Source organism: Macrobrachium nipponense, chromosome 21, assembly GCF_015104395.2.
Source record: "Macrobrachium nipponense isolate FS-2020 chromosome 21, ASM1510439v2, whole genome shotgun sequence".
NCBI lineage: Eukaryota > Metazoa > Arthropoda > Malacostraca > Decapoda > Palaemonidae > Macrobrachium > Macrobrachium nipponense.
The window spans coordinates 49255833-49268332 of NC_087212.1; the positions used below are offsets into that span (position 1 = coordinate 49255833).

Here is a 12500-nt window from a genome sequence, read left to right on the forward strand (position 1 = left end):
TAGTAAACATTCCACATCCTTCTCATAAGATGTCCAAACTATCTCAAACTCTGAGATACATGCCTATTTCAAAGCCATTTTGACATCACATCTTCATTTTTTAAATCTATTAAACCAACTGCTCTGCTGAATATACTGCATTCAACCCCCAAATTAATTCAAAAGCACATTAACTCCATACTATAAAATATATACTTAAAAAAGCTTTGCCAAAAAATACTCTATAGTCAGTCAAACATTTTAAGATCAATGGAATGGACTGAATAAGGAATTCCTGGATTGCATATATAATCTCATTGTTATGATAACAGTGTGTGCTTATCAAATCCTTCTTAAGTGAAAGTTTTCTCCAAAGTACAGCCATTTGTTTTATAATGACATTAGATGCATATTTGACTTCAGATATTTCTATCATAAAAACAAAGATCAGTGCTGATCTTTGTTTTTATGATAGAAATATCTAGTCAAATATACATTTAAAAGGTCAGCTATTACTCTACTGGTTGAATCTTAAGCCATCCACCTAATCGAAGAACAACAGCACTCAAGCTGCCACTGTTACAGTACAGTATGGAAATCTGACCTCACACCATTGCCAAAAGTTCCATTCTTAGACCCAAGAAACAGTTTACAAAGTTTTAAAATATTTATATTTAAAGAAGCAACAAGGAAGACCTATAAATGATGTTGCTATGGCCATACTTTGCACAGTATAAGTGATAACCCAAGAAGAGAAAATGGAAAATCAGTACTGTTACCTCATTTGAGTTCTTTTATCGCTAAATTACGAATATAGTACCTATATATCGGACCATTAATTTCAGCCAACCAAATGCCTGCAGTGCATATCAAGTCTACCTAAAACGTATGATGGCAAGTGATGAGATGGAATGAAATAAGACTATACGTACTCTGTTTTTTTCATCTGTCCATTCGCCTGTGGTGTTTTTGTATGGTAACACTGCGTCCCGGGCTTTAGATAGTTACGCTATTTGTAAGTTTTAGATAAATAAAAGGATATCTGGGTGTACATTTGGAACTGAAAAGTGTTTTAATAATTTACTGTATGCGAATTACACCGTTAATATTCGAAATATGATATTATTATAATCGTTGAATGTAAGCTGAATGTAACTATCTAAAGCCCGGGACGCAGTGTTACCATACAAAAACACCACAGGCGGATGGACAGATGAAAAAAAGCAGAGTATAGGTAGGCTATATCGTGGCATCCTTGGGTTGGGCAGCACATAGGGTACAAGACCGAGTGACGACGTAGCGACCACCTCTGACGGGACGCGACCACCTTCCCGAAAAAGTACTTGAATTCGCTACCATGAGCATCAGTCAAAAATTGTGGCCCAACCAGGCAGCATACTGAGAGCTCTAAGCTCCTCTTGAAGTAAGTGTTTTCTCCTAAATTATTAAATAGGGTAACGCACCGCTATGTGGACACCTGTACTGTGGTGCGGTCACTTTCCCAAAAAATAACTTTAGCACTTCCATCATCGGGAATTAGACATCGGTCATAAGCCAACCTCCATGGAAGTAACACCTTGAGACCTCTACTTTCCTATCAAAGTAAGTGTTTTCTACCAAGTTAGAAATTAAGGCCATAATTTCCGATTAAACAAAAGTTAATGAAAGTCTAGCCATGAGCAGTGCAAACTGACCTCCATGACACTTTCAAAATTTCTTCTTAAAACACTTGTATCCATAGACGCTGGGACACTTTCTTCACAACAATCTTAAATGACGACGGTGTTTACGCTTGCGGACGGGTAAACATGGCAATTGCTCAGGAAGAAGAAGAAAAGTGCACTACATAACATTTAAATAATTAGTTAAAACCAGAATAAGGTTATGAATTGCATAAATTTATTACGTATTCATGATAATTCATTTAAAAATATTCTTTGCTGTAAAAGTAACCAGATTCCTGACACAAATTTCATTGGTTTTGCTGTGAACATTTTTTATCACTGTTGCCAAATGTTTGTAGTTACCCTCCAAACTTGGGATAATACTTACACAAAACCGTGGAAATAGGTGAATTTAACGTATCTGTTTGTAATATATATACATAAATATTAGAGCTATTTTATCATTATTGCATTACTATGACACCTAGAATTCATGGAAACAATTTGTAAAGGCATCGGCATGTGTGTCAAATTTCACTAAATTGGCAATGATGACTTGCCATTCCTAGCACGCATTAAAGATTACATTTGTTTCAGCCATTACATTTATCAACAATTGAAAACAAAAAAATTCAATTTTTCAGTCATACAGTTATTAGAAATTATAAAAAAAGTCAAAATAGTAATATAGACTCAAATAAATGAAAAGTGATAGAAAAAAGTAAAAATTTTTTGTCATAAACAATTCACTAAACTGTCATCTGCTTGACTCATGGATTCTGGTTGCCCGACATACAAGGCTGAAAAATTATTCCTGCTATGGTTTTGCTGTAAACAAACTTTCATGTACTTAAAATGGAATTTGGAGTGAATTAAGAACTAAATGTGTATAATCACAATCAAATAAGCACTGTGGAGTTTCAGCTGTGATGGCAGTCAGGATAAAACCACTGATTACCAGGCAAAAATGCATTCCAGTTCAAAACATAACCGTCTCATACTTTCACTAGCATAGGCAACAAAATGTTGTTTTATTGTGCTGATTACAACTACAATCTTGAGTAATATCAATAAACGTTACATATATAAGCAAATAGTTCAAATGAGCGCTGGGAAGGATTGTCCACGAGTGTAGAACCGACAGGCACTCACAACGATACCACACCATATTGGATTTAAAAATTGCCTTGAGCACATATTTTACAAAGACTTCACATGCTAGTTTTACTTCGTATGGCAGTTTCATATAACCCATTTTGTTGACGAAACTTCAACAATCTTTTGAATGGTATGCTTAAATATTGAATTGTATTGTTGTTTCACCAATTAAATATCGCATGAAAAAAGTAGCCTTTTAACGGATCAATGAGCACACAGCGGTGCTTTACCCAAATGGCATAATTCAAGCGCTTTTTCGGGAAATGGCCGCGTACTGTTGTTTCATTTAGAATGTAGTGTGACAATGGAATTTTTAAAAATCTATGCCTAATGTTAACTGTAATCTGAAATATTTTTCCTGGCTTGTACAAATACAGGATAGCCACAAAGTAAGTTTATCGTTGATTAGAATGGAATGGCATAGGGTAATGCATCGCTGTGCGGGGACTTGCACAGACTAATGAGCCACTTTTTCACTCGATATTTCATCGGTGAAACAAAAATACAATTCAATATTTAAGCATACCATTCAAAAGATTGAAGTTTCGTCAACAAAATGAGATATATGAAACTGCCATACGAAGTAAAATAAGCATGTGAGGTCTTCATAAAATAAGTTTTCAAGGCAGTTTTTTAATCCAATAAGGCATGGTATCATCTCACAGACACCAGGCATACACTCGTCGTTTATGATTGTTGTGAATCAAGTATCCCAGCATCTATGGGTACAAGTGGTGTGTAGATTTAGCACAGGAAATGGAAAGTTTATGGACACAAGTGACTCCGCAAACACTGAGATGGTATCAACATTCTATATGTAAGGTGTTTTAAGTAAAATTTCAAAAGCGTCATGGAGGTAAGTTTGCACCCCGCATGGCTAGACTTTCATTAACTTGTGTTTAACCGGGTATTATGGCATTAGAGGGAAACATCGCAGTGGAGCCATCATCTTCGCGTGGCTCAGCCTTATTCACTCGATATTTAATTAGTGAAACAAGAATACAATTACATCTTTAAGCATACTATTCGAAAGATTAAAGTTTCGTCAACATAATGTGATATATGAAAGTGCCATATAAACTAAAATAAGCATGTGAGCTCTTCATAAAATGTTTTCAAGGCAGTTTTGAAATCCAATATGGCAACAACCATGTGACTTGCCATTCGTAACCACAGACAATCCATCCACCATCTTTCCCATCCTTCCCAGCACTTATTTGAACAATGTTAGAGTATATATGTAACATTTATTGATCTCACTCAAGATTGCAGTTGTAATCAGCACAATAAAACAACATTTTGTTGCCTATATTAGTGAAAGTATGAAACTTTTTATTCCCGGGGTCATGGTTTGAACTGGAATAAATTTTTACCTTGTAATTGGTAGTTTTATCCTCACTGCCATCACAACTGAAACTCCACAGGGCTTATTTGATTGTAATTATACACATTTTGGTCTTAATTCACTCCAAATTGCACTCAAACCACGCTGCAGTTCCTGGTTCCTAAGCACTCACTCCACAAACACAATTATGGGCAGCACATGAGTACACGGTTTATGAGGTGCAAAGCTTTATTCCCTTAATTGTTTACTTTACTCATTAGTTTAACTTTACTTTGTTACTTCAAAATGTTTATTTAATTCATGTCTATTATCCCTTTTTTGCAACCTTATTTACCCCGAAAAATTACAGATACTATTTCTGAAGTACGTATTCACAAGCAGACAACTGCAAAATGACTCTTCGTTGCCAATCTAGTGGAGCTTCACACATACGCCAATGCATTTACAAACTGTTTCCATGAATTCTAGTAGTCATAGTAATGCAGTAATGATAAAATTGCTGTAATATGTATATACTATACTACAAATAGATACGCTAATTTCACTTATTTCCCCGGTTTTGTGTTAGTCTTATACCCAGTTTGGAGGATAAACACATACCAATTGGCAACACTGATAAACAAATTGAAGAGCGCAAAGAATGCCGGAGGTACCGTTCACAAGCAAAACTGTTGATATTTGAGTCAGGAATCTAGTTACTTTTTCAACAACGATATTTTCAAATTAATAATCATGAATATGTAAAAATATTTATGCAATTCATGACCATATACTGCCGTTTAACTATTTATTCAAATAATTACCTAGTGCACGCTTCTTCTTCTTCTTCTACTAAAAAATGTAGTTCCCTTGGATAAGTAGTGGTTGGAAGTCAGTGTTTACGATTGTTGTGATGAAAGTGCCCAAGCGTCTATGGGTACAAGTGGTGTGTGGATTTAGCACAGGAAATGGGAAGTTTGTTGACACAAGCGACTCCGCAAACATCGAGATGGCGTCAATCTTCGAAATATTTAGAGATGTAAGTAAAAATTTCGAAAACTTCATGGGGGTAGTATGCACTGCGTTTGGCCACACTTTTCATTGCCCTCTGTTTAATCTTAAAATATGGCCTTAATTTCTAACTTTGGAGAAAATACTTACTTCGAAAAGAGTAGAGGTCTCGAGCTGTTCCTCTCACCACCAATAACTCATGATTGATGACCATCTCCGGTGTCAGGACGTGTTAAAGTACTTTTTCGGAGGGTGGCCACAAACGCGGTAGTCAGTGGCTCGGCCAGTCCAGTCGGTTGTTTACCCTATCTTGTGACCTGAAAGAAAACACTTACTTCGAGAGGAAAGCAGAGGTCTCGATCTGTTGTTTTCACGCTGGTTGGGTTATGACTGGCATCTAGGGTAAACAACCGACTGGACTGGCCAACCCACTGACTATCGCGTTTGTGGCTACCCTCCGAAAAAGTACTTTAACACGTCCTGACGCCAGAGATGGTCATCAGTCATGAGTTGTTGGTGGTTAGAGGAACCGCTCGAGACCTCTACTCTTCTTTCAAAGTAAGTATTTTCTCCAAAGTTAGAAATTAGGGCCATATTTTAAGATTAAACAGAGGGTAATGAAAAGTGTGGCCAAACGCAGTGCACACTACCCCCATGACGCTTTCGAAATTTGTAATTACAACTAAAAATGTTTAGAAGATTGACGCCATCTCGATGTTTGCGGAGTCACTTGTCTCAACAAACTTCCCATTTCCTGTGCTAAATCCACACACCACTTGTACCCATAGACGCTGGGGCCCTTTCATCACAACAATCGTAAACACCAACTTCCAACCAGTACTTATCCAAGGGAACTACGATTTTTAATAAAAGAAGAAGAAGCGTGAACTAGATAATTATTTAAATAAATAGTTAAACGGCAGTATATGTCATGAATTGCATAAATATTTTTACATATTCATGATTATTAATTTGAAAATATCGTTGTTGAAAAAGTAACTAGATTCCTGACTCAAATATCAACAGTTTTGCTTGTGAAAGGTACCTTCGGCATTCTTTGCGCTCTTCAATTTTGTTTATCAGTGTTGCCAATTGGTATGTGTTTACCCTCCAAACTGGGTATAAGACTTACACAAAACCGGGGAAATAAGTGAAATTAGCATATCTATTTGTAGTATATATACATATTACAGCAATTTTATCATTACTGCATTACTATGACAACTAGAATTCATGGAAACAGTTTGTAAATGCATCAGCGTATGTGTGAAGCTCCACTAGATTGGCAATGATGAGTCATTTTGCCGTCGTCTGCTCATAAGTACTTCAAAATAGTATCTGTAATTTTTGGGGGTAAATTTGGTTGCAAAAAAGGGATAATAGACATGAATTAAATAAACATTTTGAAGTAACAAAGTAAAGTTAATCTAAATAATGAGTAAAGTAAACAATTAAGGGAATAAAGCTTTGCACCTCATAAACCGTGTTCTCATGTGCTGCCCGGATCTGTATTTGTGGAGAGAGCGCTTAGAAACCAAGAACTGCAGCATGGTTCAAGTGCAATTTAGAGTGAATTAAGACCAAAATGTGTATATAATTACAATCAAATAAGCCCTGTGAAGTTTCAGTTGTGATGGCAGTGAGGATAAAACCACTGATTACAAGGTAAAAATTTATTTCAGTTCAAACCATGACCCCGGGAATAAAATGTTTCATACTTTCACTAATAATAGGCAACAAAAAGTAGTTTTATTGTGCTGATAACAACTGCAATCTTGAGTAAGATCGATAAACATTACACATATAAGCTAACATTGTTCAAATGAGTGCTGAGAAGGCTGGGAAAGATGGTGGATTGTCTGTGGTTACGAATGGCAAGTCACGTGGTTGCCGCCATATTGGATTTCAAAACTGCCTTGAAAACATATTTTATGATGACATCACATGCTTATTTTAGTTTATAAGGCGAATAAGGCCAAGCCACACGATGATGGATCGACTGCGGTTCTTTACCCTAATTCAGGATACTGGAAGTGCTAAAATTAATTTTTTGGGAAAGTGTCCAGGCAGCGGTACAGAGTCCGCCTGTCCGCACAGCGACGCATTATCCTAGCGTGAGACAGGCTTTTCACTTTTTACAAACTTCTTTAAACCAGCAAATAACCTTTCCCGAAATAGGCTAGGCTAAACTATGAGTACATCAATCAAGGTTTTATAGTAGGTAGAAGCAGCACCTAGATAGAAACTTAGGGAAGGCTATTAGCTAGGTACCTTAGCTAGCCTAAATCTCAGCTGACGTTGGCTTTTTGTACATGAAGTCCTGCATTGGTCTAAGTTACTCTGAATCTTTTACGGAGGCCACACTGCTGAAAATCTAGTCTAGACAATACACAAGTGCCAAAATGAGTATCTGCGACCCAATTAAGGTCCCAGTTTTGGTAGAACAATACAGCACAACCTGGAATTAATTTCTTGGCAAGGTTAAAGTCTGACTGGACGAGATTTCAAGACACTTCATTCACACACATTTAGTCATTTCCATGGCTCATCCCACATGTCACACGACCAATTTCATCAAACCAACCGTCGCCGACCTCATGAAAACTGACAAACCTTCTCATCTCGGTAGAAAATACATAAAGTTCAAATCAGATGCTAATTCAAGGCTACTTGTGCCTCCTTCCTCGTACAGACGAAGTCGACGAAAACAATGGGGAGCGGCTATTAATTCGAACAGCGGTGGGATGAAGGCGTTCGAACATTCTTGCAATTTCTATCTTACAAAACACTGTTTGAAGCTTGATTTTCCCAACATTGTGACTTACTCCGTTGCTAACCCAAGCCCTTATATTTTTCATTTGGACCTTCTGGCTCCTTCGAGCCTGGACAAGACAAGGGCATTGGAGTTCTCCGTCCGGTTGTCAAGTTGCGGTTCTCTCAAAAAAAAAATATCGACATTGACAGCTTTGGAAGTTAGGGTCTTTCCTTCTTTCTTAATTCTTTCTTTTCTTACCTACGTATTTTTGGCTTTCATTAGATAATGCCATTAAGACGACCGTCTTACTGGACCCTGTATTTCAAAAACATATTCAAGGCTATTGCTTCCCGGTCAATTTTGAGTAACATTAGATCTCTCAAATAGACAGCAAGACAACTTTCCCCTTGTCTTACCATTATGTCACCTATAAAGAATATAGATACATGTGATTTCGTTGAAAGAATTAGCTTGGTTTTCAAAATAAAAGGTTAGTCAATGCAGAATCACGGTTTATGAAAGTCCCAGTGTAGGAATAGTATTAGTTCCTCAGCAACAAAATTAATTCTTTTAATTTAGATACACGTGCCCAATGACATTTTTATAAAGCTGATGTATTATGTATTTATGAATTATATTTTGCTTGCAACAATAAATTTTTCTGTCAATTATGTGTGGTGTTCGGAAGGGTTCTCATATATCTGAGCTTACTGAAATTATTTACAAGAGCTTTACTGAACATGAAATTAGGCATTTTTCTTAAAGAGCATTAATGCGTTAAAATGTTGAAAAGGAGAGAGGGTGAAACCTACATCATCATCATCATCATCATCATCATCATCATCATCATTATTATTATATTAAGAAGATGAACCCTACTCATATGGAATAAGCCCACAAGGGACACTGACTTGAAATTCAAGCTTCCAAAGAATATTGTGGATTTGAAAGACGTAACAAAAGCTAACAGGAAATACAAATAAAAAAGATCAGTTATTAGAAAATAAACAAATAAGTTAACGAATCGATAAATAAATAGATAAAAATTTAAATTATTAATCAGGAGGAGACACTGCTTAAGTCCCAGTTCCACAACATCCTCAGGGAGATTGTTCCACAGTCCGACAGTTCAAGAAATAAAGTACTTCTGGAACTGAGAAGTTCGACAGCGAGGCACAATTTTTAAATGATGCAGCTGTTCAGCAAATCTGGTCGCTCTCGGCTGGTATAAGGATCGGGGATCAATTATTACGAATGTGATAGATCCCCATTGAAATACAACTTATGGAGAATAAAGGAACCCGTTATTAGGAATGATGAACTTCACAATAAAATAACACGTACAGCTCTGAATGCTACCTCAGAAATTTATAAAATAATCGGCATGTTCAAGAATAAATTGAGAGTTGGAAAGATGTCAGACAGATCTGGAAAATGTGGGTCAAATTAGCGATGTATATCATCATTAAGAACTTGTGAATAGGTGTATGTTGGTGAATCCGAGATTTTGAACGGAGAAAACGGGAATTCAGGGGTGCCATTAGAAGAGATGAAACCAACGCTCTATTAAAGAATATTATACAGAAAATCATTCTATAGATTTTGATATAATTGACAAATTGGTAACAATGCCAGATATACAGGCGAAAACTTGCTGAAGCTACTTCAACTCACGACTAAAAATTTTGACATTTATCAAAAGAATTTTGAATAAGATTTGTTTGTTATATTTATACAAAATAAGTACTCAATGTAGGGAAGGTGTAGATAGACGTAAACAACCATCCCTAACATTGAGCATCTTAGTTGTTTAAACTTTAATAGAAATAGTTCTTTTGCATTGTTATACAAACCTTTATGTAGGACCTCTTCTTTTTAAACATTCTAATAACTTGTATTTTGAAATAAATTTAATATCCGAGTTTTGTGATTTTTACTTTACAACTTACACCAAAGGCTCAGTGGTCATCACCACTATTAAGTGCTTTGGATTTCCAACCAAGCTGCAGTTCAAATCACAATGGTGACTATGCACTTATCATTCTTGGGTATAAGTTACTCCCGAGGTATAATGAATTGGTTATTAACGAAATTCGCGGCTCAGTATTTGTGAATACATACATACATACATATATATATATATATATATATATATATATATATATATATATATATATATATATATATATGTGTGTGTGTGTGTGTGTGTGTGTGTGTGTGTGTATGTGTGTGTGTGTGTGTGTGTGTGTGTGTGTGTGACTGGTGAAAATGTTCTGTTATAACAGAATTCCATCTAACAAAAGGTGTTTTCATGGCTCATTTTTATTATATATATATATATGATATATATATATATATATATATATATAACATATATTATATATATATATATATATAGCGACCCTGTAAAACTATAGTCTCATGTGTTTAATCTGGGTATAAAACATTACGTATTCTTAAAGGAGAATAGTAAATATTCAAAACTAAATTTGAACAGTGCGGATGTCAGTGTCCAGCGGCTTACCTGCGAAAAGTTCGTTTTTGGCGCTCCACCCTCATTTGTAAAACTAGCCGCTCCCCAAGAATGTCTTGACTAGCTTCTCGTTTTCTATGGTGGGGGGGCCATGGAGTACGACTGCGGTATTCAGAAGTAACCCACCACTACCCGTTTACCTGCAGACGATTGGAGAAGCATTGAGGTGTGGGTGTCTTCCCCAGTAAAGCCGCTGCCAAGATGTCTAAAGACGGCTTGAAGGTAAGATTTTGTTAATATGTAATAAGCGCTTCCATAGTACTTTGTAAGTTTCCCAATGTATGTTAGTGCTCTTTATGCAGTATTTTAGATTTTTATTTCGCTCTTATCCTGTGGTCAGCGTTGCGTTAGTCGTCTTTAAATGCCTTCACGGGAACCAAAGGTTCTGTTATTTCGTATATCCGTGTTAAGGACTTTTTTGTAATCCTCGTTGGTTGGAACCTGTAAAAAAAATAGTTGAACGTTATTCATTGCCAAAGAGGGTGTCCATAAAGTCCCAGTACCATCACAAGTATTTATTGCTCAGATACCATATAACGCAAAGTAAGGCAGTTTTTTCTTTTTGTAGAATGTTCTGCATTTCTTCAAGTTTACAGTTAGAGCACTCCATGCAATACATTCCACATGTGCACCTCCAGTTTCCCTCACAATGTTGAGACGATATTCCATCTCCCTCCATGCGCGCTGCAGCTTATCAACGTCAACTGTTTGGACAACTTTAACAATGCGTCTACGAAGTGTGGCAAGATCATGAACAGGATTCTGATAGACATGATCCTTGACGTAGGTACCCCCAAAGGAAAACAAAAATCCAAGGGGGTAAGATCAGGAGAGCGAGGTGGCCACGCGATTGGTCTGTCACGGCCAATCTATCATCCAAGGAAATTTGCATCCAGAAGCACATCAGTAGACCAATGTGCAGGGGCTGAGGGCTCCGTTGCTGAAACATTATGGTTGGCTGCAACTCCTCCACCTGAGGGAGTAGGTAGCCATGAATCATGTCGTAGTAAATTGTGTAATGTTCATTTCAGCGAAGAAAAATGGACCAATTACTTGATTGTGCATAAGAGCAAACCAGACGTTCACTTTTGGACTACCACGAATATGTTCGCTAGTGGTGCGAGGGTTTTCAAAACCCCATATCTGAACATTATAGCGGTTAACATGTCCAGACACAAAGAAATAAAGTGGCTTCATCAGAAAACATCACCCTTCTTCGATTTTGTTTTGGATGAAAGCAGCAAATTCAAAGCGCAGAGGACAGTCATTTGGCTGCAAAGCTTGAAGATTTGCAATTTATAGGGGTGAAGGCGTAATCGTTTATGGAGGACCTTATGAATGGTTGATTTGGGTACCTGCAATTTTCGTGATGCACGACGGATAGATTTTTGAGGACTACGTTGGCATGCATCTTGCATATTGTCAACAGTTTCTTGACTTGCACCTGGTCGTCCACTCCGAGGCAAGTCCTTAACACTACCAGTCTCCTGAAAGTTTTTGATCCATCTCATTATGCAGGATTTGGAAGGAGGATCTCTTTCATATTCCTACCGGAATTGCTGCTGAACGATTGGTGATTTACTCTCAGCATACCACCAATGGTGTCGTCATTGTCTTTCAAATCAATCCGATTTCAACCTGTAAATATTAAAACAAATACAAATTAATGTAAATAAAACGAAATGTAAAAATGTAAAGAAAAAACTGCATTACTCTATGTTATATGGTTTCTTGGCAATAAATACTTGCAATGGTACTGATTATAATTGGTGATTAAAATATCCATAAAAATACTACGTGTTCTAAGTGTTTTATGAGCCTTTTTATCTTCAGGGTGCCGTTGAATTACAGTAAAAGAGAGATATATATATATATATATATATATATATATATATATATATATATATATATACACACACACGCACATAACCATGAAGGACGGGCCTCACCCACATTTAAGCTCTCAGAAATATAATTTCGTGCTTCATATCAATGTGCAAAAAAAAGAAAAAAAAAAAACCGACAAAAACAAAAGTTAAGTATATCTTAGTTTAAGCAGACCACTGAGCTGATTAA

The 12500-nt window shown here is 36.5% G+C and overlaps 2 protein-coding genes across 2 annotated transcripts in view; one reads left to right on the forward strand and one right to left on the reverse strand.

Moving 5' to 3' along the window:
• Positions 1-2038, reverse strand: part of LOC135197474 (mitogen-activated protein kinase kinase kinase 15-like) — a 259241-nt gene extending 257203 nt beyond the window's left edge. Inside the window, 1 exon segment of the mRNA XM_064224540.1 lies at positions 1674-2038. Within this exon segment, the coding sequence (XP_064080610.1) occupies positions 1674-1718 (45 nt within the window). The 5' untranslated portion in view covers positions 1719-2038.
• An 8456-nt stretch (positions 2039-10494) lies between these two features.
• LOC135198022 (homogentisate 1,2-dioxygenase-like) overlaps positions 10495-12500 on the forward strand; it is a 38467-nt gene continuing 36461 nt past the window's right edge. Inside the window, exon 1 of the mRNA XM_064225377.1 lies at positions 10495-10646. Within this exon, the coding sequence (XP_064081447.1) occupies positions 10626-10646 (21 nt within the window). The 5' untranslated portion in view covers positions 10495-10625. The remainder of the gene's footprint in view (positions 10647-12500) is intronic.